A 27,829-nucleotide genomic window follows, 5' to 3' on the forward strand; every position below is an offset into this window, starting at 1 on the left:
TACAGAGAAAGGTGAAGGGAAAAAATACCCAAATGATTCTTTCTACTTAAAGAGCAGGGTTGGTTATGAGTATATCCAGGTTGATGTTCTCTCGAGGATGAGGGCCTTGGGTTGCAGTGCTCACCTTCCCTCTCTCCCTCTGGTCCCAATCCTGGGCTAGATTTACTCTATTGACGAAGTGTCCTTGCATTTAGATTCCCAAGTGATGCAATGTCAAAGGCACTGGCTAAATGCACATTTCTGCATATGCTTCTCTTCAACCTTCTTGCCTATCTACTTACTCTTGTCAGAAGGGCGGGGCCCACAGAAATAAGATCCCCTCTCTTCAAGTCTAAAACTAGTCCTAAACAGTCAATGCAAGCTTCCTTCAAGAAGAGAATAAAGGAGAGAAGCAACACAAGAATCTCTTTTCCACTCAAAACTTTTGCAGATTTCTTCTCTCATTATTCTAATCTCCCTTTGTTCCCTTCCTGTTCAATGATACCTGAAGGGGGCAGGAGGTGTTTGGGTGATACAGCTGAGGGGGGGAGCTTATGGACTTAGCAGTCAGAACCAAGGTTAATATCTCCACTTAGGCCTTTTTTCAGTAGTCTGATTATCAGTATTAAAGTGTCTTTATGCATAAAATGTGGGAAACAGCATAGGCTTAGATGTAAAAACATACTTAGTACATAGCATGGCTTCTAGCAGGTATTTAATAAATAACACATTTCATTTTCATCTTGGCATCACTGCTTCTGCAAGCTCTCCTAAAGTGTCACTGTGTTTCAAAGAGGCGGTGTCTTTGCTCGGAGGAGTTTGAAGCGTGTGTGTGTGTGTGTGTGTGTGTGTGTGTGTGTGTGTTGGGGGTGTGTGTGGCACTCAGGAAAGTCACTGATGAGGCTTTAGCACTAGTCCTGGGCCTGGTGACCAAAAGTCCCACTTCCGTGTAAGTCCAACAGATGCATTCCTAAAGGCAACATGGCACGAGTGTCAAAGGGACAGAAAAGCCCCTGCAGACCGACAGCTGTCGATCTTTTGGCAAAAGTCTGTGTCTACCCTGACCCCCAGTCCTGTCTTTCCTCACCTCCAGATGCTCTTTTTAGTTAACACTGCCCGACGACCCGCCAGCACAGGAAGCTTGCAGACAGCTATTCTTCTGCCTCTCCTCTTAAACCCTTCAAAGCCCATCACTGATACAATATTATAAACTCTACAATCAAATGAGGATTATTTAATATGCCTAAGTGGATATGCCATACACCTATGATTCAGTATTTGGATGTTTATAGTGGCCCAATTACAAAACAGCAATCAGAACAGACAATATGATAACCCCTGTCCCAATTTTTATCCATCTTAACCATACACTATAGCCCTGAAAATGTGAATATACGCATTCACTGACTTGCAGTTATGTCCCATTCAAACTTTCCTGAGAAGCAATAAGGTCAAAACTGCCTTAACATAGAGTATTATTTTGTCTCGTTGATATTTACCCACCTTTTCAGGGCTGCAATTCTTTGAAATGGTCTTTTACATGTCCTTTCTCATCTTGTCAACATCAGCACTTTGCTGCCATTTATTTTCCAAGGACATCTGCCACTTATTGCAACAAATGGCATTAATCTAGCTCAGAGCATGAAGTTTTTTTGATTATTGACTAATAAATGTATAAACATGAGTGCAAGACAGAGACAGCACAGGTTGTAAAAAAAAAAAAAAGCCTAGATATCGAGAATTAAATGAAATTTAAGTATAACCCCTCAGGCAAGTTGTCCACACGTTGCTAATGCTATGTGAGTATTAAGTTTCCTTACTCCTTTTCTCCCTTTTCAGTATTTCCATCTGTCACTAACTTGTACTGGGACCTTGGGCCAACCAAGGCACTTTCAACTTTCTCGACTTCGGTTTCCTCAGATACAAAATTAAGAGCGTTGCACCATATCTTTTGTGTTCAAAGTCATTTTTCCCCCTGAATCTTCTCATGACTCCTTCATTGACTATTTGGAAAAAGAGTGGAAAGGTTATTTCTGCCACTTTAGGCAAGAAGGTCATTCTGGGATGCTGGGAGGGAATGGAGCCCCACGATTTACTGAACATCTCACGTAAGCCAGGCACTTTCACATACCTTTATCTTAGCTAACATGCTTCGGGTCAGGCTGGTCTCAGCAAGACAAAACCGCACAGCACTGAAAAGCAAAAGAGAGCTGTTAAGTTATCTATCTCTATTTCACATTAATTTCCTAGAAACTCAAAACACTGCAGCTAATTCGACATTAATGTAGCTCAGGGGTCCCCCAGCTTTATCTCACGGCTTAAAACAAGGTCACCATCAAGTCCTGGCAAAACTCAAAATAGAAGCGAGAAGTGCCAAATCAAGGTCCAGTCTCCTTTTAAATACTTTCAAAATAAAAGAACCCCTTCTCCACCCCCCGCCCCCCCCCACCCCGGTGTGAGAGAAACACAGCCCCCGCGCAAACCAGGGAGGCGGCCGCATCCCCACCCTCCGCGTGCTCCCAGCCCTCCCTCAGGCTTCTCGGCTGCGCCCCCGCCGCTCCCGCCCTTCTCCACGCCCCGGGGGACCCCGCCGGCCCCCGAGCGGCGCAGGCCGGCCGCACACATCTGTCGTCCCAGCGTTAGGCCGGGGAGAGGTGGAGGACGCGGAGAGCGGGAGAGGAAGGGCATCGAGACGCTGAGCTTCCAACCGCGCGGTCTGTGGCTCTCACGCCTGCCTGCGTGAAGCGCGACCCCCGGCCCCGACGCCCGGCCCCGACCCCACACTCTGCGCGGGGCCGCGCTGGCACGGGACCTCCCTTCTCGGCCGCCGATCTGCTTCCAGGGCAGAGGGAAGAGGCGGCGACGGGGCGGGGCGGGGGCTGCGGCGGGGGCGGGCGCCGGCGGCGGGGGAGGGCGCCCGAGCATCCTCGCGGGCAGCACCGGGCTTTGCCGCGCCGGGCGGAGAGCTGTGCCCACGCCCGCCCGCCGTTCCGCCCCGCACGGACACGCGGCTCCCCCGCTTGAACCGGAACCTCTTGCGGAGGCCGCCGCCGCCGCCGGGGACTCGGGCGCCGACCGGGAAGCGCTGCGGGGGGGCGGGAAGGCGGCCTGCGCGGCGCCGCCCGCCATGGCCGCGGCGGGGTGAGCTAGGCTCGGCGGCCGCAGTCGCGCGGACCCGAGCGCTCCTCCGCCGCGGACAGGCCCGCCGGATCAGGGCGGGCGAGTGCGGAGTCCGAAGGGGAACCGGGGGAGCCGGGGCCGCCGCCCGCTCGTCGCCGCCGCCGCCGCCCATGGCGAGGCCCCGCCGCCGCCGCCGCTGCTGACCCGGGGGCCGGCCGAGGCTTCCGCCCCCTCCCGCGGCGGCGGGCGGGCGGGTCTCCCCTCCACGCCCCCGCCGCCCGCGCCCCGCGCCCGCCCGCGCCCCGCTCCCGGGGACCGGGAGGAAGGCGAGAGCAGCAGGAGTCTGGGGGCCACCGAAGATGGGGAACACTACCTCGTGCTGCGTGTCGTCCAGCCCCAAGCTCCGGAGGAATACCCACTCCCGGCTGGAGTCCTACCGGCCCGACACGGACCTGAGCCGCGAGGACACAGGCTGCAACCTGCAGCACATCAGCGACCGGGAGAACATCGACGGTGAGCGCGGGCGAGTCCGGGTCGCGGGGCGGCGGCCTCGCGAGCCTCCTCCTGACGTCCCCACAACCCTCCCGCATCCGCCGTGCTCTGTCTGCACCCCGCGTTTGTGTGGCCGAGGCTGCTGTGGCTTTCTTACCCTGCTTCTGTAATCAGGGCAGGACCGGTTCTTGGTCCCCGTAACCCCGGGAGCTCCGGGGTCCCGGAGACCCCCAGCGGCGTCCTGGCTTGTACCCCCGAGCGAGCGGCGGGGAAACTTTGCCAGCGGGAGGCTCGGGAGTACCGCGGGGGCGGAGGGGTGCAGGTCGAGAGGCGACAAGAGCTGGCCCTTGTCCAGACTTGAGTGGCCAGTGCTGAGGTGCCCCCGCCCCGAGAGCCTGCGTCCCAGGCACTGTGTGAACGTAGCCATAAGCCAAGTTATTCCCGGGAATGGTGAGCTCGTTTGTCCTTTAGAAGGCGAAGAGAATGGATGATCCCTGGCGTAAAGGAAGAGTGAATCCCATTTTGGAATTAGTCTCTGCCTGGAGTTGGGAGAACAGGGTTGTTGTGTATCAGCTTCCCCACGGAAACTTACATATTGATCCCAATTGGCAGTTCCTTATTTCCGTTAAAAACTTAAAAAAGGATTTTTGTGTGTGTGCGGGATTGGAGTCAAATAGCTTCACCTGAAAACTGAAAAAAACAAAACGAAACTACAAACTCAATTATTATCAAAATGGTTTGGAGACATCTTTGGGTTGTCACCCAGTTTTTGCTTGGGGCAGAATTACAGTCCTGTGGATTTCTGACTGAACTGAGTGATGTTTGGTCTGGTGTTTATAAAGTTAAAGGACTGATCACTGCACCTAGTAATGTGTGTTTATTTATGTCCCACAGTAGATCCATTAGTACTAATTTGTCCTTAAGGTATGTGGCTTAATATGGATAGGTAGTTTCTGCATCATGCTTGAAACACAGTTTGCATAATTTCAACTTAAAAAAATGTGAAATTGGAAATGTATTCTTGTGATAACGTGGTTTTTCTTTTTTTAAACCCCAAGTCTTCTCCCAGTTGATATAGTTGAACTAAGATGAAAAAATTTCTTGTGTGAATGAATTGACACAACTTTGTGATAAGTCCCATTCTTGACAACTTTAGGATGGAGAATTCCCTCTAGTGTGGAAATTTAAACTCTGTTAAGGGAAAGAATTTTCTCATTGTTTGGTCTCTTAATTTCTTCTAAATAGTAATGTCATCTCTGCAGGACAGCAAGTTTATTAAATGAGTACCATATATTAAAGGGACTAATAGAACATTTGGTTTACAGTAGGCACTTAGTAAATTAGGGTTCTACATTATATTTCAAGTTTAGAAAATATCTTAATCTCTTTAGATGTCTTTGAACTACAGTTACACTTTAAATTCATGCATTTAAAGGCATCTGGAAGGATATTAAGGTCTGGTCTTTTTTTTTTTTTAAGATTTTATTTATTTATTTGTCAGAGAGAGAGGTCTGTCTTTTTTTTTTTAAGATTTTATTTATTTATTTATTTGTCAGAGAGAGAAGTCTGTCTTTTTTTTTTTTTAAGATTTTATTTATTTATTTGTCAGAGAGAGAGAGAGAGAGAGAGAGAGCGTGAGCGTGCGCGCACACACAAGCAGGAACAGCAGCAGGCTGAGGCTGAGAGAGAAGCAGGCTCCCTGCGGAGCAAGGACCTGGGATTGTGGCCTGAGCCAAAGGCAGTAGCTTAACTGACTGAGCCACCCAGGCATCCCAAGTTCTGGTGTCTTGATCACTGATATGGTCCAAGCATCTGGAGGATATGTCTAGCATACAGTAAATATTTAATAAGTGTTTTTTTTTTTAAAAGGAATAAATAAATGAATGAATGAGTTTATTATAGAAAGCCATTACCCCAGAGAATATTGTTTAAATAGTGAATTAACATTTCTGGGTTTAAACTAGCACCATCTTATGAATTGAGTTCTGGGGTAAAGAGACACTATGAACTTAGGTTAGAAATCTTTTTAACCTGCCCTAGAGTCTCTTACACTATCCTGACCTAACAAAGCAAGAGTTGGTGGTCTTCCAAATGTTTTCTGAAAGCTGACTTGATGACCAAAACTGAGATTTCTTTCAAATGAAGTAACACACAATACTAGTCTATTTTTCTCTGGCAAAATCCTTCTAAGACTTACTGCCAAATACCTGGTTATAATTACTCTTCCCCTCCCCAGCCCCACCCCGTTTCCTCTTTATAGTCAATAATAGTATGCAGCATGGCTCTAAGAAACATTAATCTTCCTTTTGTCTGTATTTTCCTAATTCATGATGTAAAAATAAAGCCTCTTCCCAATATTAGTGCATAACATGGAGAAATTATTTCCAAATGTTTTTGCCTATCAACGTTGTGTAAGACTGGCTGATTCACTATTTAAACAATATTCTTTCTGTCTCGCCAAATTCAATAGGTAATACTTCTAGGGTTTACCTATCTGTGGTTCTCAGCATTGGTTTCAGTTACACCAGAAATCTAGGACTGGGCCTTGGCATTAATATGTTTAAAGTTCTCCAGGTAATTCGGAGATGCAGGTAGGGTTGAGAATCCCTGGCTGGGTAAGTCTGTTCAGGGACATTTTCTGTAGAAATTGATTCAGTGTCAGAAGCTGGGAGAAGAGAACAGACTTGTTTAAGTTAAATAGCATATAGAAATAGGTATAGATTGTAACTTCTGAATTATATTGATAGATGATTAGTAAACATTTAAAAACTATAGCTGAAGCATTCTTGAATATATCACAAAAGCCAAAGTGCTCAAGTACCATCTTTATCCTTAGAGACATCTTAGACAACTAGAATTGAAAGGTTCAGAGAAGTTCATGGGGCTTCTGTGATAGGTCAGTTTCTTAAAATCACAGAGATATGAGGTTTGAATCCATGTTTTCCCTGCCCAAAACATACAGTGGGTACTATTTGTCCTGTAATATTTCAGGACTGAGTTAAGGCAGTTAGGCTTCCATGACACCTACCAGCAACTTGCCCTGTCTTTGAACTCAAGTGTACCTTAGTATTAGATTATTCATGTTTTTGGAAATGTGTATTAGACTCATCACCTCCCTAGCTATTATTTCTCGTAAAAATCTTCTGAGATTGAGAATTAACAAAAGGACTTAATGACAATGATAGTAATATTTGCAGCCATTATATAGTGTTTATTCTGTGCCAAATGCTGCTCTAACTGCTTGATATCTCTTTAGTCATTTAGTATTCACAATAACCCTATGGATAATATTATCCTTACTTTAACACAAAAAATGAGGCAGAGAGAGGAAAAACGAGTTGCCTACAGTCATACAGCCAGTAATGGACACATGGGTACTTTCCATTGTTGCTTGACTAGCAAGCCACCGCACATTTACTAGTCCTGGGGTTGCTTTCTGGGAGAGGGTATCTGTCTTTATAGTCATAGCCACAGTTTCTCTGAGAAGAAACATCACGTATCTTTAATAAACTGGCCTTTCCTGATTAGATTATTGCTGTGGGAGGAGAGAAAGAGGGGTGGACTTAAAGAGAATTTAAAATTTGATGAGACTAAGTAAATCAGGATAGAATGCCTGTAACATCTGTGCCAAAGTGTCACTTACGGTTTTGCCTCAAAATAATTGCTAGCAATTTCATCCTTTGTAGCTCAGCTGTCTTCTTTGACAATCCAATTTTTCCAACATCCTGTATTCAGTCTGCTAGAAAATGGCTCTCAACCTTCAAAATATATCCAGAATCCAAACACTCCTCAAAACCCCTCCTGCTGCTTGTCTCAGCTAAGATACCCAACTGATAGCCCTGCTTCTACCCTTGCCCACTACAGTCTGTTCTCAAACAAGCATGGCAACCATGGTGAGAGCCTTTTATGAACTTTAATGTGTGGGTCCTCTGCTCAAAAACTGCAGTGACTCCTTATTTCATATCCAGTAAAAGTTTTACAATGGACTTTTACCATGGATGGAGTTCAAGGCCATGTGTGATCTGCCTGCCTTCCTCACTCAACTTGCCAGCTCACTCTAGCCACACTGGCATCCTTCAGTGCTGTTCCTTGAATACACCTGACATGCTCTCACACCAGGGCCTTTGCTCTGTCCCTTTGCCTGGAATGTTTTTCCGTGTTTCCTCTTGGCTCTCTCAACTGCCTTCAGTCTTGGTTCATGCCTCATCTTTTCAGTGAGGCCTTCCTGATGGCCCCCTTTAACATCTCTCCTATTAGCCCATCAGCAATCCTAGTATACATTCTTTGAATTATTACTTCTTACATATTGCCTATAATATGTAAATATATACATAGATAATAATAACGCACCTACTGGTACGTAAATTTCAGTAGAACATTTTCGTTTTGTTTGCTGATTCATTTTGTTTCCCTAAGGGTCTTTTATCCTGAAGACACTTTATATTTGTTTGAATGAATGAGTGAAGTCAGCAACTTACGGACATTGGAGTTAGAGTACATCATGTATATTTATTGCATAAGAAGAACAGGAGGGAAGTAGAGAAAGACTGAGACTTGTAATAATGAAAGTAGAGTGGATATGAAACGTTTCGGTTTGTTTGTGTTTTAACCTGAGAGGTAGCAGGTAGAGTGAAACCCTGAAAATGAAACTTAAGGGTTTAAAGCATCACAAAAGGAAAAAAAAAAAAAACCTATACCAAAACAAATCATGGCTAATTGTAGTCTCTTTAACAGTGTGATATGTTTAGTCTTTTTCCTTATCTCTTAAGATGAATGGCTTTAGCTGTGGCCTTAAATCCTTAAAGATCAAAATGAGGCCAAAATAGTTAATAAACCAAAAAGTACAACATGAACATAGGTAATTATGAACTTAGCTACTCCTGGTGATTTTCTTTATTAATTGTGAAGTGTTCTAAGATATACAGCAAATGATGTTTTAACTTCTGTAGTCAGAGAAACTGGAAGCCGAAGGGGCTCATCCTAGGTCAGGGAAGGATAATGGGGAAAAAGTACACTCACTGTTACAAGGGGGGGAGACAAAGGAGCAATTTATGAGCTAAGCACCTGTTACAGAATTAGCTTAAATTACTGCCCTTGGTTTCTTTGGCTCTCTACAACCTCATCTCTTTGGGTTTCTTCTTGTGTGTCAGACCCACTTACCATTTCCAGCCTGCTGGACAAAACCCATACCTGTGGACTTTAATTCCAGACTAAGATTTATCAGCTGCACCGCCTGCAAGATTTGTGAAGACACCCTGACCAAGCATGGACTGGCGCACATTAGGCAGTATGGAGAGGTGCACTTAAAAGGTTTGTGGAGAGCGCCATTCTCCAAAGCACCAATGAAGATTTCATGACCTTTACTTATTTTCCTCTCTAGTTTAGAATCGTGGAGTTGTTTGCTCCCCATCTTCATTTTACAGATAAGGAAACTGTATCTTGAGAGGGGCAGTCTCTTGCCCAGGTCATGTAGGTCATGGACAAGGGTAGTAGGATTTACTGTGTGTTAACTTTGGGCCAAGTGCTATGCTAATTACTTGACTTGTATTGTCTTTTTAAAATCTATATCGTTCCTATTTTACAGTAAAGAAATTGAGACTGGAAAGTTAAGAAATTTGCTCAAGGTTTCATAGCTGGTTAGTGTCAGAGTTGGAATTCAATCTGTTATCACTTGCTAGAGCCCCATATCTCAACTACTCTGTGACAGCTACTTAGGGAGTGACCTGGGTCTAGAAACTGACCCCCTATCCTCATGCCTGGCCCATGCCCACTTTGTTTTAAGACATTCATTCATTGCCTATATGCTTTGAGCTAGCAATACTTTGTGATTAGGATTTTTACTTTACTGCTTACTTTTTGAGAGGAGTGAAGATTAAATAATCTTATAGAATGGTAGATATTTTCACTCTTTTCTACAAAGCTCATTGTCTTTATCATCTTGAGATGAATTACTCTCACATTTCTGGCTGGATGAAACTAACACAAAGATTAAATTCATTCCTATCTAGGAAAGGGTAGAACCAAAAGGAAAAAAAGAAACAAGATGCAAGACATGTAAGTGGCTTTGAAATTCTGTTTTAGTCACATAGGGTCAGAAATTTGGCTCCAGTTGTGTCCTATTGGGCTTTCTTGAAGGAAGCAGCATTTGCTATTTTCACAAGAGTGTTATTGACGGTATCATGCCTGTCATACTTCAAAGTACGAATCCTCTCGTGAGTCAACAAGAAGGCAGCCGGGGTGAGTCCACAGCGGTTGATCTCATGCATTCAGTATCATTTTCAGCTTGTTACCTGCAAGGAGGCAGAGAGTTCACTTTCCCTGCCACATTTCGTGTCAGCTTGAAACGTTGAGTAGTATGTTGCTGGGAATCTTGGTCAGGACACCGTTTGTTCTCTGTGCTCTGAGACTCAACATTATTCTATCTTTGCTGAAGAATGAGGTGGGACTCAAGAAGGATAAGTCCAGGATGAGCTCTTCCTGGGGGTTTACAGGATGTGCCTCTAGCTCTCTGAAGTGTGTTGGAGGGCAAAGAGCAGGAGCTCAGTAATCAGGAGACTCATGTTCCAGACATGGCTCTGCCTTTACTGTGGGCCCTCCATCTTGGTGAGCCTCACTTTTCTCTCTGCTTAAAAAGAATGTGCTTAAAAATGCTGCCTAGCCTTATTAAGCCCTGAGGTACCTAAAACGAGAATCGAAATTGGCCTAAAATGCTTCCAGAAAATACTTGATGAATATATGTTATTATGAACATGGTCCTTGTGTTGATTTTCTTGCATTAAATATTAAGTGTGTTCCAAGATCTACAACAAATTGTGTTTGAACTTTCCATAATCAGAGAAGCTGGGAGCCTAAGGGGCTTATCCTAACAAAGATATCACTGCAGTCAGTGTTCTTAAGGTGGTGCCAGAAGGATAGCTGGAATTTTGGAACTGGATAAGATGCGGTTATACAGAGCTGTATGACCTTTGAATGTGAAGCTTGCTGGTAGTTGAACTTGGAATAGGAATACTGCTCTAATACTAGTTTTCCGGGTTGCATCTCTCCCGAGTCACACGGTGATGTCCTGCAGTGAACAGAGGTACTCCTGAGATAATAGATCCCACCCAGACAGTCCCCTGACTGTGTCATGGAAAGTAAATTGCTAGGAATGTTAATATGGACCCTTAGATGGAGGCTGAAGCCACCAGGGTTTTGTCTTTTTTTTGTTTTTTGTTTTTTGTTTTGAATCAGAGCAGGTCTTAAGGCTTATTATGTATGCATACATTTATTATGTTAAAATACTTCTTTAAGTAAAGGGGAATTGATGGGCTGAGAAATGAGCTCAGGCAACCCGAAACAAGTTATTGGGGGCTGTTTGCGGCCATTTCTTTCCAGAGAGTCTACCTAGATCCACAACTGCAGAGAGCTCAGAAGATATCTAACGCACTTTTCCTTTCCCTTCCTCTGCCGTTCATGTTGTTTGTAGCTGTTTCCTCTGGCTCTCTTACTTTCCTTCTTCTAGGGGCTCCTCTTGCTGTCTGACTCTTGGAGGAAAGGGGTGTTTCAAAGCTCCAACTGAGTGTTGTCATCTGACAACACACAAATTGACAGATACCTCAAGTCAGCAAGATTTTGCCTGGAAATTCTTGGTGAAGCTGAGAAAAGAGGTCATCTCTGGGGCTGGTTAGCTATAAACTACAACACTCTGGGCATCTCTGTTGCCTGGCCAGGAAGATGGTTGCTTTTAAATACTGGATTGGGAAACCTTGAAATCTTTTTTTTTTTTTTTTCCTCACCTTTGTTAGAATATTGACATTTTATACATTAGTTTTGACTTTGTAAAGAAACTTTTATTTTTGATTTGTTTTTTAGTATGGCTGAAAAATTCCGTTCTAAAAAAGGAGTTCTAAAATGTTTGGGTGATTATAACATTTCTGGGCTAAGTGTTCCCTTATATGGTTATATGATTTTGATAAAAAATTATCATAACCTGGTTTTATTACTCTGTAGCCACATTCACTAGTACATGTTATTTTAATTCCTGGGTCATTATTTTCTGATCTTTGCTTCTTACTTGGGATGTATAGTGGGGCTTCATTGGGTATGATAGTATATATTAATATATTATTAATAATATATTAATTATATATTATATATTATATAATACTATATAATATATAATTATATTGCCTATAATATATAAATATATACATAGATAATAATAACACACCTACTGGTACGTAAATTTCAGTAGAACATAGAGCCTTGTACATATCTTAGTTGGACAGTGAAATGCAAGTCACTTCTATTTTGGACACATCCGGTTATAGACCTTCTGGCTTTAAGGAGGCAGAATCGGAAATACCCTCCATGGGAGTGCATATGTGATATAACTGAGTGTTGCAAAACCAGGAATGTAGTGTTTAAAGCATTTTCTAAACAGATTCCTTCCTGTATATGGTTACGTCTGCTCTTGGTGGGCAAAAAGGGAAAAGAGAAGTTATTAAACGTATTTTGATATATTTGGTAAACTCTTTGTCTTATTTTACCAAACTTTTTTCAAATTTACCATTAGTCAGAGAAATTAGTGCATGGATGGATGGGTTAAGACATCTGTTCTTTGCCTTTCAAGAAAAGGATTCACTCTAAATTTAGTATTCTGTCCATTAATGAATCTATATTCTTTTAGGGTATTAATTGATTACAGATATTCCATTAAGTGTAATCATAATTATCCTTTAAATTATCTCTGTTTTTTAGGTATGGATCCAGACTTTGTGTAGTTGCTTAAAAGTCTAGGTTTTAGGGCTTCTGTGTACCCTATTAGAGTCCGGGTTGAGAAATGAAGTCATGATGCTGTGTTTAATTCAGTTTCAAAAATTTCAGACTCACAAATTCATCAAGGATTACTTCATTTACAGTGAGCATTACTTTTGAAAATTTATATGGATAATTTTATTTTCCCACAGCCTCCAGCTGTGTGTAAGTGATGGGCTGTTATTTTAATGTGTAGTTTTATTTGAAAAGCATGGGTAAACAGGGTTTATATAGCATTAGAGATTGCCTTCTGTCTCTTGAAAGCTGAAGTTGGTGTTACTGAAGAGATACAAATTGTTTATTCACTTTAATTTTAGCATATCTTTTCTATAAAATAAATCTAATATCTGATTTTTCCATTTCTTATATTTTGTAGGAAGTGCAGAGAAAGCCTGGTAAAGCCAGTATTCAAAAGTGTGACTTTAATTATGAACCACTCAGGGATAAATTTAAGGGGTGGGGAGCATATTCTTGCTTTGCAAACCATTTGCTTCTGCGGAAGATGGCTTTTTCTGCCAGGCCATGTATCTGAAGCGCCGTGCAAGCTCTGTGAGCACACTTGGCTGTGTGTAGAGCTCTCTTCTGCAGTAGGAGGGTTACTTGGTAACTCATGTTATGAAGCTGTTGGCAGCCCCTGGGCGTTAGGAAGTGAAGTACATGAAGAGAGGAGGTGAGGAGGAGCTGTGACAGCATTGTTAAGGTGGGACAAGTCAGGGGGGACCCAGATACAAGACAACATGACATGCACTGCAACAGCCCAGCAAGGCCCTGAGTGGTAAAGAATAGGCCTCCGTAGTGGATTGGTTGCTTTTATATTGGGTGATGTCTGGGCACCTCTGCATCCCTGAGAACGATTTGGGGTGGATAGCAAGCATGGCAGTGACTTTCCGAGTTGATGGAGATGTTCTGCTGGGAGAGGCCCTGTGGAATTCTGACATGAAACCAGGAGACTGGCTATCCAGACAATATTTTCTTCTCTCATTTAAGTAGTGAATATTCTGGGACACCTGGGTGGCTCAGTCAGTTAAGCTGCTGCCTTCGGCTTTGGTCATGGTCCCAGGATCCTGGAATTGAGTCCTGCATTGGGCTCCTTGCTCCGCAGGGAGCCTGCTTCTCTCTCCACCTCTGCCTGCCACTCTGCCTGCTAGTGCCTGCGCTCGCTCGCTTGCTCTCTCTCTCTCTCTCTCTGTCTGACAAATAAATAAATAAAATCTTTAAGTAGTAAATATTCTGAGGACCATTTGTGGGTTTTTTTGACAATGAAATTTATTCTTGTGCCTGGATATTTCTAAGACAACACCGTGACAGGACTAGAAGGAAAGAATGAAGGGGATTGTGGGAAGGAGTGTTGGGCCGAAGTGAAAGTTTGAGAGCAGAGGGCTCATGTGGGTAGGTGAGTGTGGACATTAGTCTGCTAAATGGCAGCCGGCTACCTCCTCTTAGGCATGGCTTAATGCAGCCTCATCCTTAGTCCCCTAGTCTCCTGTGTCCTCAGACTAGATCTGTGCATTCACTTTGGGAATGAAAGGTTGATAGTTCAAGGCATCAAATGAGTGTTTTCCTCTTACTCTCTGTGTCTGACTTTGATTAACATGGTTTGAAAAATGTGATGTCAAACTACAATACTGATGTCCAGTCAAGAAGGACAGTCTGTAAATTGCCTGTATAGTTTTTGGTTTTTTATTCCTCAAAGTAGCATTCATAAATGGGTTTTTGTCTTGTTTAGCCACATTCACATGTCAAAGTATATTCACTTGAGCCTAGCTTCTTAGCATAAAATTCTGGAACCCTTTCAGTAAAGTAGAAGTTCTGAAGCTGTGCCAGGGTTTCGCAACCTTGGCATTATTGATACTTTGGGTGGGATAATTCTTTGTTGATGGTGGGGGCTGCCCTGTCCATTGTAGGATGTTTAGCAGTATCCCTGACTCTGCCCAGTAGATGCTGGTAGCGTCTTCCCATCCCCAGTCATGACACTACAAATGTAATTGCCAAGTATAATTTCCCCAAGGGGGCAACTCTCCTCCTACTTCTCTTGAGAACCACTGAGTGCAGGTTCCAGGATTCAGGGTGAAAAAGAAACAATAGAGCAACTTCCTAATGGTTCTACTATCTCTGTCACTTTGACACATTCAAGGCCTGGGTGTGGAACTTCATAGACTCTAGGCTGCACAGCTCCAGGGGCTGCCATTAACTTCAGACTTAATGTGAATGCCCTGTCCCTCCTCCACCAGTTTCGCAAAGGAATGCATTGTTCGTTTGGACTCCTTAGAACTAGCATCATGTTCTAAGATGGTGCTCCTAATGGTATTTTTGACAGAAAAGACATTGCTTGCAATTCTGACCATGGGTGGTAGGATAGCTTTCTGTGTGTACCGGGAGGGTGTGTAGTTTCTTTACTTAAATTCAAAAATCACTTAATTTTCTTCCTTTATAGCTTCCCCCTCCCTCCCTCCCTCCCTCCCTTCCTTCCTTTTTGGTGTAACGTACTGAAAGGTGTGGTAAGTTTTCTTTTAGCCAAGAGTTTTAATTTTATTTTTTACTCAATTTTAAAAATCAGCTAGTTCTGTGTGTGGGTTTTTCATATTTTATAGTACTGACAGTGGACCCTCCTTTTGAGAGTCTATTATGATGAGGAATATAAAAATGGAAGGCCTATTTGAATCTGTAATTCTCTGAACTGACTGTGTTTTCTGCAGTAGCTTTGGCTTGGTTTGACAAGTGTTCAGTGCAATTTAGTATTTTTGTGGACCTTTTGAAATCTCATCAGCCAGAGCTTGATGACCTGGCCCCCTGAGGCAGGCAGTGAACAGAATGAGTGTTTGATTCAGCCATCTGATACTCAAGAACATCTTAGTAGAAACCTTTGGGGGAAAAAAAAATCCCTCGGTTGCATCTGTCTTGCATTGTTATATTCTTAAGGAAAAAATATTTAGGGAAGTACCTATTTAAATTATTTGATTTCAAGAGTCAGTTTCTTTACTTGAGAACACTTCTGCTGGAATAAGGAAATGGTGGTGTTGGTTTCTTGAAATAGAGGTTAAAAATTCAAGTCTTGAATTGTAGCTTGTCTAGGTGAAGAATGCTCCAAAAAATGTGGTGATGTTGTATTCTTGACAAACATTTCCTCTAAAAATATTTGAACCAGAAATGTCAGTCCCTTAGTGTAAGTTAAAGATACAAGTGGAAGTGATTCTTTTTAAAAAATTTTTAAGAAAGATTTTATTTATTCATTTGAGAGAGAGACTACAGAAGCTTGAGGAGGGGGTAGGGGGGAGGAAGAAGCAGACTCCCCAGCATGGGGCTTCATCCCAGGACCCTGGGATCAGGACCTGAGCTGAAGGCAAACGTTTAACCGACAGAGCCACCCAAGCACCCTGGAAGTGATTCTTGAAGTTGAAGATATTTTCCCAAAGCCTGAGGTTTGAAAATGTATAGTCAACCCTTTCTATGCCATGACACATATTATTTGTCAGGAAACGTTATTATTATAAAAGTACAGCTATTCATTAGAGAGGTGGTTTTCAGCACTCTTGTTATAGGACACAGAGAAAAACTGGGTTGTTGGAGCCATTACTCAGAGATTGAGAAGGCTCCTGGTAGAGAGATGGGAAGACCAAGTCAGCGGGGCTGTGACTATTCCTGGGGCTGTCAGTGTCTGCAGAACCATGTAGTAGCATTATTTGGAGTCATAAGGAGGAGCCACTCCTTGTTCATGTGGCCCATCTGGAAGAGACATGAAAGTTAAACTCATCAGAGCAAGTTAAGTCATACAGAAACAGCTGGACCTCAGATATTTTCTCCCTCTTTTTGTATTCTCCAAAGTGAAATTAAATATTGTTTTAAGAGAGAATCTCAAGTTTAACCAACCCCAGTATATGCCTTTTTCCATGAAATAAGCTCTCTCAGGGAAGATCCAGCCTTACTAGACTCAAGTGTATTGAGTTCTTTGAGTTGGTTTTCAAATGCGAATGATACACAAAGCCTGTTTGCACAAAATGAAAATGTGACAAAACATATTTTGTACTACTTACATAAGGGTTCTTAGCAGTTTGTGGAGACCAGGGACATAATTCTGAAATAGAAAATTATGATAATAGAATATTTAAGATATTTTCATTTTTTTTTTTTAAGATTTTATTTATTCATTTGACAGAGAGATCACAAGTAGGCAGAGAGGCAGGCAGAGAGAGAGGAGGAAGCAGGCTCTCAGGGAGCCTGATGCGGGGCTCGATCCCAGGACCCCGAGATCATGACCTGAGCCGAAAGCAGAGGCTTTAACCCACTGAGCCACCCAGGCGCCCCAAGATATTTTCATTTTAAGCATAGAAAAACATTGGAACAAGATGAACGAAAGTGCTTCTTATGAGGTGCTCATAATTCTGAAACAGAAAATTATGATCATAGAATTTTGAGATATTTTCATTTTAAGCATACAAAAGCATTGGAACAAGATGAACGAAAGTGCTTCTTATGAGGTGCCCTTACGGGACCTCTTTTGGTGAGCAGGTAACTAGCTCATTATTAGGGTATTGTATACAAAGGGCTATTTATAACGAATGGAAATCATATGCTCTTAATAAAGACCAATGTTCCTTCTGAGTGTCTTTAGCCTAACAGGCTGTGGAGCCATTTCTCATTGAACAGCTTGGTGGTTCAGTTCAGCCAGCCTATGATGGGAGTGATCACCGAGATCGAATTTAGCTGTGTTGTTTGTTTCTGACGGTGTAGATAATTCATCTGATTTTCAGGCATTATTATAAGATGCTTGGTGTACGATGTTTTGGCCTTCATTTCACTTTTTTTTAGTCCCCTGAGGTTTATCTAATACATGTATGTCTCTCTTGTTTTTTATTTGAAAATAACTGTTAATGCTAATGGTGGGAATCAGTGTGGGAGGTGGCTGAAAGCTGATCACAAAATTATTATTTTTTTTTCCAGAGTTCAAACATGGTGACAGGTTTCCAGTTTGGAATTCTCGCTATAGATGAAGAGACAGTATTAAGCAGAATGCTTAATACTGTAAGGAATTAGGCAAGCAGAGAAGTTAGGGAGTTCCTTTCTTTTCTAAACTAGTATTTTAGCAAGTGGTAAATCCCCTATGTGGAAGTGATTCCAGAATGTGTTGTCTTCAACCACAGAGAAGTTGGAGAGGAAGTGGAATTCAGGAAGCAAGTGTTGCTGAGAGATGCTTATTCTCTCAGGGGCCTGCTCCTGATTGGTGCCTGCAATGTGGAGGCTCAAGTCATGACAACTGTCATCAGTCCATAGATATACTGGCCCTGAGGAGGGGGCATTTTTCTTTTTTTTTAAGATTAGATTTATTTATTTAATAGAGACAGAGGGAGAAGCAGACTCCCCACTGAGAAAGCAGGGCTTGATCCCAGGATCCTTAGATCATGTCCTGAGCTGAAGGCAGACACTTAAACGACTGAGCCACCCAGGGACTCCAGGAGGGACATTTTTAAGAAGTGTGAGAATTTGAGCCCCCCCCCCCCGCCCCCAACCAGGAGTTTAAGGTTCACTTTTTCAGTAGGTCAACAAACATTAATTCCTTCAAGTACCGAGTTCCGTGTTCCCAGCTAGATACCTGGAATGCAAGATCAATGTAACTTGAACCTTGCTCTTAAGGTCCTAATGATCTATTAAGGGAGACAGATATGCAAATGGATGATTGCAATATACAGAGGTAGAAGGGAGGCCAAAGGGATTAATTCTGCTCTGGTTGATGAGGGGATGTGGTCAGGGAGGGCTTTGCCAAGACAATCGTATGGCAAGGGCAAGAGGGATGGGAGTAGGGAAGAGGCTAGAAGTGTGCTACAGGCAGAAGGAAACTCTGTTTCTGAAAGATCCAGGGTGGACTGACACATAGGTTCATTCTGAAGTCAGTAAGTAATGTGGAACTTGTTGGTGGCTTAATCCCCAAACATCTTATGTAATGAATTATGCTCATTAGGAGGACATTTGTTCTAAAAGATTTCATAATGGATGGATGTGCATTGGAGACCAGTTTTGTGTATTTTGCATATATTCTGGATTTTGTAAAATGATTACTCAAAGTTGTAACGTGGGAGACAGAATAGATGTCTTCAGATCTGTGGAGGCAATATGCTGTTTTTGTTGAGTATGAGAAAATAGCCTTCATAGATAGAATCCTAGAACATTCATACTATCAAGTGCCATAGAGATCCTCACTTTACAGATATGGCAGCTGTGCTAAGAGGGATTAGTTTATAGTGGTTTGTGGTCTGAGAGCCAAATCTCCTGATAGGGGTAGGGGGGAAGGTCAGAGCATTTTCACTCAACACGATTCTCACAACAAGGTTAAGTATTCCCAAGAAGAAATTAATCTTGACCCATCTTAGTTTTTTTTTTTTTTAAGATTTTATTTATTTATTTGACAGACAGAGATCAGAAGTAGGCAGAGAGGCAGGCAGAGAGAGAGAGAGAGAGGGAAGCAGGCTCCCTGCTGACCAGAGAGCCCGATGTGGGGCTCAATCCCAGGACCCTGAGATCATGACTTGAGCCAAAGGCAGAGGCTTTAACCCACTGAGCCACCCAGGCGCCCCATCTTATTTATTTATTTTTTTTAAATCTGAGTTAGAATTATGTTAATCTGAGTGAGAATTATGTCTTAGAGAATTATGTTAGTTATTGAGCTGTGTAACAAATTATCCCCAAATGTAGTCGCTTAGAACAGCAGTATTATCTCTCAGTTTCTGTGTCAGCAGTTCAGGCAAGGCTTAGCTGGGAGTCCTTGGCTCAGGGTCTCTTACAAGATTGCGGTTGAGATGTCTGCTAGGACTGTAGTTCTCTCAAGGAGCGACTTGGAAACATTCTGCTTCCAAACTCACTCAAATGGCTTTTCATGGCATCAAGTGCTCATTGGTTGTCAGCTGTAGACATCAGTTCTTTGCTATATTGACCTTTCCTTAAGCTGACAACATGGTAGCTGCCTCCGCCCAGAGCACGTGATCTCAGAGACCCTGAGAGATCTGCAAGATGGAAGCCATTGCCTTGATATATGTCAGTTTGAAAGTAACATTCTGTCACTGCTGTTTGTTAGAATCAAGTCCCTAAAATCCACCCTGCATTCCAGGGGATGGTATTGTATGAGGGTGGGATACCTTGAGATACTTCAGGGGCTGTGTTGGAGGTTGCTCACCACAAGCATTAATTCAGACCCTTTAGTTTAATAGAAGTCCACTGAAACTGATTAGGGAGTGGGGGAGGGAAGAATTACTGGAAGTCTTGAGATTTTATGAAAGGCAATATAAGAGTCTTCCAAGGACTTGGAATAGGCAGTTGGATAGCTTGTAGGAACTGAGGCAGCTATTTAAGTATTTTACTTTTAAATTCTCTTGTCAGTTTTAGTTGATCTGATCTTTCTTTATGTCTCATTTATTTTTCTGTAGATCTTTATTATAAAATAGCTTTTTTTCTTTTTCTGTGGTAGCAAGTGGCTACCCCGATGTCTTCAATTCTAGGTCCACAAAAGACTGACCAGGATCTGTGCTCCTAATTCCCCAGGTGAAAGTATTGAGTTCATTTAGATAAGTTAATAGGATAGCTTCCCCTGGGAAAGGTATTCAGTTATCTCTGGCATGGTGAAGGTCAAGGCTGAGGGTATGGATGGAAGCGTTTCCTCTGTTTGTTGTGGGGAATGAACATAAGAGTGAAGATGGAGGGGATATTGAGTGATTGGGGAAGGCCAGAGAAGGGAAGTTAGAAATAATTTTCTCATATGTTTGTTTTTAAAATCCATGTTTTGGTTTTCCTATGGCATTTCCACTATACTCTCCAAATAGTAGACCTAAAATGAACTAATTTAGTAAAACTCAGGTTAGGGATAAATTAGCACCCATTTTGCAAAGACAAACCTTAGCAGAAAAGCATGATTATTTATATTAAGAAATTAACAAAAATGTCTTTGAGACTTTTGTTAACTTAAAAGCTAGAAAATCAGTAAGTTTTGGATAAAATTACCGATAAAATTACCAATAAAATTTAAATAAAATTACGATTTCTCTTTCTGAACTTGCCCCTCATAAATTCCAGTTTCATCCACTTTTTACAAAACATTCTAATGCTGTGAACATCTCTGTTTTCTCATCTTAGTTTTTTTTTTTTTAGCAGTTTATGTAACCTAAAATGAAATTAGCATTTCTTTTCTAAAACTGCCCCTTTAGTGTCTTCACATACACTATGCTTTTGGCTATAATTGATTTAAATAAATTATAAGGAGTCAAAGAAGGTTTTTTTTGACATTTTTGCATGTTTACTTCCATAGCATTTTAAAATAATGCACACTTTGACATAGCTGTAAAAATTTTTGTATTAAGAAGATAGGAATACAAAGCCTTTCCCGTAGTATTTTTCTTTTTGCTTTGTAGATTACTCAGGTGATTAGTTTTGAGTTTTGTCTTTAGAGTGTGATTTGAGCAGTCCAGTAGTAGCTTTAATTAAAGCAGATTAAGTATGTGGTAAATGGTTAACTTTATACATGGTAAGACATTGTTTTGATGGTTAAAAGTTGAGACTGGCAGAGGAGTCTCTGGGAACTGCTGTGTGGTAGATAGCTCTCTTAACAGCCCTTGGAAGTTTGTGGGGAAGCTGGTGGTGTGTACAGATGGGGGAAGCAAGGCAAGTGGCTATGGGGCAGGGAGGATGTGGAGACCGAAGAGTGATTCTAATATGGCAGGGTCCACTTGGTTTCAGTAAGGTTTGCTGGGTGGTGCTGCTTTGGAAAAAACTACTCCCATTATTTAACCTAATGTATTACTCACATAATACTCCGTTATTGCAGATTTAGATTTGGTAACAGTGCTGCTATTTCCTGTTAGAATCTGGTAGAGAAAAAAGGTTCTGTATTGTAGTTGCAGAGATCTCTGGGAAGATGGAGCAAATTTCTCTGGCTTCTTCTTGTTAAGTGCTTCTTACAATTTACTCTTTTCAGGCTGTTCTTTCTTATAATCCTGTCTCTCGCCCCTTAACAAATGTGGAGTTGACTATGTCACTGCCCTGCCTAAAATCCTGCTTGACTCCTGTTGTGATTTGAGTAAACACAGACTCTTCCCCGCAGCTCACAGTTGGCAGTGTTTGTCCCTGCCTGCTGCACAAACCTCCCTTCTCCTGCAGCGACATCAGGGGCTTCCTGGATGTTTGTCCTTGTCTAGGTCTGTGCATTTGCTGTTGCTTCTGCTTTGCCAGATCTTCCCGAAAATGTTTACCTGGTTGGCTCATGGGCCTGTGTCACCTTCACAGGGGGTCTATTCCTAGAAACACAATCCAGAGAAAGGAATCCTCCCACCATCGTGGCAGCTCCATCATTTTCTCACTTCACTTTGTTGGTCTATTTGTTGAATGTCTCCCCTTCCCCACCAGAATATAAACTCTGTGAGGATAGGGACTATGTCTGTCTTGCCCATCATGATATTCCCATTACCTGGGAATTTGGGTTTGTCTGATGCTTTCTCTTGGTTCGATTCAGGCTGTGTATACATTTGGCAGCAATATTGCAGAAGTGATGCGTCCTGTCAAGAGGCACGTGCTATCCAGTCTTCTCAGCATCGGCGATGTTAACTTTGTTGCTTGGTTCAGGGGTGGTACCATTCAGGTTTCTTCAGTGTAACGTAGCTTTAATGAATAACAATAAGTTATTTGTGGGGAGAATGAGACATGTAAGTATTCTGTTTCTTACCAAACTTTCATTCATTAGTTGTAATGTCCATTAATAATTTTTCAGCTGCTTCTCCATTTTTTGGTAGGCACTATAAGGAAGAGCTCTTCCTTCTCCCCATTTGTATAATTATCAGTAGGGAGTCATGGATTCTTTTTTTATTTGGTGAGTTGTAATCTCTTATTTTTTGTAGCTAAAATTGCCCCAGGTTTGGTTGGTGGGAGCCTCTTCAAACTGTTTCCTTTCCAAACTCTGTTCTTTAGATATATTCTTATCATTCCTGAGCACTTCCTTAGTTTCTGGCAGGATATTTGCTTTGTAGAAATAAGGTTTCTCTTGGTTTGCTAAAAAGGTTTCTTCCCCCTTAAAAAAGTATGGATGTAATGTTTTCCTTTATAGAACATTACAGTAACGTCAGTAGCAAATCATGATGCCTGAAAACATGGCCTTAAATAAGTCTCTCTCTCTTTTCTTCAACTGTTGTGATTTTGCTTGTTGTTTCTATTAAGTCTAAGAGCAGCACCTTATCTACTTGTGGCTCAGGGGCAAAATAACAGTGTGTAGATGGTCAGCAATACTTCTAGTACTGCCAGTGCATAAAACTATCTACCCGGAGCTGATCAAATTATATAGGTAAGTAGAAGAAAACATGTCTCTGCTATTAAGGATGGGTTTATTGGAGGAAGACAAGACTGTACTGCACATAAGAACAAGTGAAATTGAAAAGGTGACTTAGGCCACTGCTTTGTCCTGTGCACATGTAGAGTACCATTTGGTTTGTAGCAGTTGTCTCAAGAACTTGGTGTCCTTTGTGACTGCTCGTTGTGCTCACACACACGAGACAAGGCAAGGTGAAGGCCTGACCGATTTGATCAGTAAAGATATAACAAATCACTTTTAGATTTAGGTAGTTGATTACCTACACACAGAGAAAAGAAGAATACGCTCAAAGGTGTTAGCTTCCTGTAGTCTTTTCCCAGCACACCAAACAGGGTGCCGCTGAAGTACGAGAGGCCAGCGATTGCCTGTGTCATGCGATACGCTGCCACCAGGAAGCCAAGTCTAGATTGCAGTTAAGTGGGTTTATATTTTGGAACTCTATTTGGTTGCGGGGTGGACGAGTGTGTTGAGCGCCCTATACTTCACCAGAACCCAGGACGCAGTGAGAACCGGTCTCATGACAGCCACCAGAGGGGGAGGCTCATGGGAGATGGTCTCTGTTCTGGTCTGAATGTGGGCCCCCCACCGCATTCATGTGTTGCAATCCTAATGCACAATGTGATAGAATTGGAAGGTAGGACCTTTGGAAGGAGCTTAAGTTATGAGGGTGGTGCCCTCAGGAATGTGATTAGTACCTGATGAAAGAGACTTCAAAGAGATCCCTAGCCCCTGCTACCATGAGAGGACACAGTGAGAAGTCTGCAGCACAGAAGAGGATCCTCACCCAATCATGCTGGTACCCTGATCTTGGACCTCTAGCCTCCAGGACTGTGAGACATAAATTTCTGTTGTTTATAAGCTACCCAGCCTATGATATTGTGTTATAGCAGCCCAGTTGGCCTAAGACAGTCTCTTAGCGGCTCCGTAGACCAGCCCCCCTTCTTGTGGTATAGGAAGATCATAAGATATTCCTCCAAGTCATATTAGCTGTGGTTCAGACCTTGCCTACATGGGCTGTTTGGATAAATGCAGGGTGTCTGGGGCACCACGGCAGACCCATTCTTCTGCACCTCTTTCACTTCGTGGTGTAATTGATACCTCCATACGGAATAGTTATATCGCTTCTGATTGTCATTCACCAAGCTGTTTTCTTCATTGTCCTGTCCCACCTGTGTACTGGTCTGTTCTGTAAGAAGCTATTGTGTGAATGTGAATGAGGTTGCTCTCAGGGCCTTTTTTCTGTCTACTATAATCTTTATATCCAGTCTAAATTCGAGGATGCCGTTTGTTGGAGAATCCTAGGTGAAGCTCTCCTTGATATATCCAGAGCCACTGGACTTCGGCAGACATCATCCCATTGTAAATAACTATGTGTGTGTGTTTTTAATTGTGGCAAAATTAGAGGTGATATAAAACTTACATTTTTAAGGGTACAGTTCAGAACAACTTAGATACATTCCCACTGTGGTACAGCCATCAGCAGCATCCTTCCCCAGAACTTTCTCATTTTCCTAAACTGAAACTGTACTTACAGAATAATAACTCCCCATCTCCCCCTTCTCAGCCCCTGACAACTCCCTTTCTGCTTTCTGTCTCTCTGACTGGCTACCCCAGGTACCTCAGGTATGTATCCCATATGCCGAATTTGTCTTTGTGACTGGATTATTGGCCTTAGCAGCATGTCTTCAAGGTTCATCCATGGTGTAGCATCTGTCCGAATTTCATTCCTTTTTAAGGCCAAATAACATTCCACCATAATACATATATTACATTTTGTTTATCCATTCATCTACTGATGGATGTTTGGGCTCCTTCTGTCTTTGGACTATTGTGAATAATGCTTCTGCATTATTAATTCTTTTCTGTATATATCCAGAAATGGAGTTGCTGGAAGGACCTGTGTTTTGAAACTTAATTTTTGGTGAATTTGTATTGTCACTTAGTCTTAAATGTGATATGAATCAGATTGATCCAGAAGTTGGATTGCCATGTCATATTTACCTTTATGAGACCAAAATGAATGATTTTGTTTTAAAAGACAATATTTGTTATTTCCTCGATTATAGAAGCAGTATATTCACTGTAGAAAATTTAGAGAAGTCTATAGAAAAATATTACCTATAATCCCACTATGCAGAGCACTGCTTGTTTTAAGTATTTTATACTATTATTTTACAGTAATATGAAAAAAAATACCGATGATATGTTTAGATACATGTATCTTTTAAAAAATAAAAAAATATAGGTGTGTGGAATCAAAGGCAAGTTTATGTAGCGGGAGATTACCAGAACGCAGGTGTTTATTCATCTACTTGTTCAGTGGTTTGTATTCTCTCAAATACACATATCTTGGGGTGCCTGGATGGCTCAGTGGGTTAAAGCCTCTGCCTTTGGCCCGGGTCATGATCCCAAGGTCCTGGGATCGAGCCCAGCATCAGGCTCTCTGCTCGGTGGGGAGCCTGCTTCCTCCTCTCTCTCTCTCTCTCTCTCTCTCTGCCTGCCTCTTTGCCTACTTGTGATCTCTATCTGTCAAATAAATAAATAAAATCTTTTAAAAAAAAATACACATATCTTGTGTACATAGATGTAGATGTATATTTCTTTCAAATTGGGGTCGTGCTGTTACCATGACTCCCAATTTTCTTTTTCTCTTACTATAAAATTAATTCTAATAATAATTCTAATACTTGTAAGTAATCTTCTAACATGATATTACTGTAGGTTGTACTTTTACTTTTTTTAAAGATTTTTTTTTTATTTGAGAGAGAGGGAAAAGGAGGGAGAGAGAGAGTATGAGCAGGGGAGGGGCAGAGGAGAGGGAGAAGCAGACTGACTCCCTGTTGAATGGGGAGCCCCACACGGGTCTGGATTGCAGGACTCTGAGCTGAAGGCTGTCACTTAACTGACTGAGCCACCCAGGTACCCCAGGTGTATCAGTTTTGTATTTAATCATGACAGTACTAATTATGGTAGCATTGAATTTTTAGATTTAGATTTTGTCCTTTAGGTTTTTCTTTCTTTAAAAAAACTCTTATAAATAATAATATATTTTATTCTAATGTCTTTGGAGGCATTTCCTTAGGAGACATTTCTGAAAGTTCTTTGCCTCTTTTTAAAAAAGATTTAATTAATAAATTTATTTGAGAGAGAGCAAGAGTGAGAGAGCACAAAGTAGGGGTAGTGGCAGAGGGATCAGTAGAGGGAGAAGAGGGAGAAGGAGAAGCAGGCTCCTTGCTGAGCAAAGAGCCTGATGTTCGGGACTTCATCCCAGGACTCTGGTATCATGACTCGAGCTGAAGGCAGGTAATTAACTGACTGAGCCACCCAGGCGTCCCATCCTTTGCCTTTTTGAGGCAAAGGAACAAAACTTGACACATAGTAGGCAGGAATTAAAAAAACTACATGATATTTTTCAGGCATATGTGGGTAATTTGTATTATCGGTTTGAGAATTGTCAGTTTGCTCACTAAAATCTTCATTAATTCATTAAAAAATAATATTGAACATCTATTGAGGAACACAATATTATATTAAGTATGTAAGTATTGTAAAGATACACGAGGCATGATCTTTGATTTCTAGGTTACTAAATTCAGATAGGTCATGGAATTCCAATAGTGAAAGATGAGAAGTATACACATTATCACTTAAGGCACTGTGTCATAAGTACTGTGTTAGTTGTTACAAGAGTAGATGCTAAAATCAGATGAAAAAGCAATATGCTGTAAGATGTCAAAGGTGGAAGAGAGAACTTTTGCCTCCAGTAATTTGAGATGGCTTCATGGAATAATGGATTGGACTGGGTCTTTTGGGTGAGTGGTTCTTGTGAATAGAAGAACATAAGACATTTCAGGTAGAAGGGGAATGACAATAGGAAAGGCCTAGAGGTGGGAAACTACAGGGTTTATTTGGGTCATGGCAAATGGAGTCAGTTTATTCTTAGAAGAAGGTAGAATAGTCTGCACAAGTCTTGGTCTGTTGTAGCCTGATGAGCTCATGTGATGTAGGGCCCTGAATGCCGTGTTAAGGAGTGTCAGGTTTTTTGGGTAGTAGGCTCACTTGCTCAAAGTAGCCCTAGGAAGATTAATATGTTGGAGATATGAGAACTTGACGGGCATGAGAAAAGATCAGAACCAGTGAGATCGGTTGTGCTGGTTCACTGAGAAAGTCTGATTGTGGGATAGTTGGAATGAAAAGGAAGTTAGACAGAGAAGCTCTCTTGCTGCTGCTGTACTTCCCTCCCCCCACTCTGACGCTGCAAATGTGCTGAGAGTCAGAGCAAAGGCTTTTACAAAAGTCTTTGTATTCCCCACCCACCTGCCACTGAGTAGTTATGCAATCATTGTTGAAAGAAATGACTGAGGCAGCAATATAATTTTGTGCCTAAAGGTGTAAGAGAGAGGGAGGATTCAGAGTTGACCCTGAATCTTTGGAGATTGGATGAGTGCTATGTTAGGGAAGGGAGGTGAAGTAAGGAGGAAGACTTGGCTTTGAGAAGGGAGAGGGTAAAATTTTTGAGTTTAGGGAGGTTTATACACTCTTTTTCAATCGTAAGTGATAGTTTTTCCAAAATTCATTTTGTAGATTCCTGTTAAGAATATAATTTTCAAATGCAAGTAATGTGGAAAGATCTGAATGTTCCCATCCCCAGATTGGTGTCAAAGAAATGATGGAAGTTTACTTGACAGATGTGTGTTACAGCACTCTTGGTGGTTTGGGAACCCTGGATATCTCATATCTCATATGATATCTGGTCTTTTAACCCTTTCACCCATAATTCTCATCCTTTGGAACAAGAGAATGGACATGCAGGAGTGAAATTGAAGTATTCAGATTTAATAGAATTTTTTTTTTTTGTTCTTTAGGTTATTCAATCTAGTGTTGTTCTACATCAACACCAATAACAGAAAGTTGACTAAATTTTACACCCTATTTGTCCCTTGTGTAATTAGATATACCAAAAGGTTGCTTTTTGACCACCAGACAGGTTTTTAATTGGTTAAAAATAATGTTAAACATTTAACTAATTTAAATGTATGTTGTGGTGGGAGAGGCAGATCATTAGGATAATCTTTGCATTCATGTTCACAGTCGTGTAAAATATTA

General features: G+C 41.9%; 1 protein-coding gene across 2 annotated transcripts in view; it reads left to right on the top strand.

Annotated features, from left to right (window-relative positions):
• The first annotated feature begins 3,389 nt into the window (after positions 1-3,389).
• The window catches only part of LOC111155590 (cyclin Y), a 223,229-nt gene continuing 198,789 nt past the window's right edge, over positions 3,390-27,829 (top strand). The window contains exon 1 of one of the 2 annotated variants that reach the window (XM_022515841.1): positions 3,390-3,612. In XM_022515841.1, coding sequence (XP_022371549.1) covers positions 3,459-3,612 — 154 coding nt within the window. In that variant the 5' untranslated portion in view covers positions 3,390-3,458. The remainder of the gene's footprint in view (positions 3,613-27,829) is intronic. The other variant, XM_022515840.1, reaches the window with a different exon arrangement.

Source organism: Enhydra lutris, unplaced genomic scaffold (assembly GCF_002288905.1).
Source record: "Enhydra lutris kenyoni isolate GAN:26980312 unplaced genomic scaffold, ASM228890v2 scaffoldscaffold42, whole genome shotgun sequence".
Lineage (NCBI taxonomy): Eukaryota > Metazoa > Chordata > Mammalia > Carnivora > Mustelidae > Enhydra > Enhydra lutris.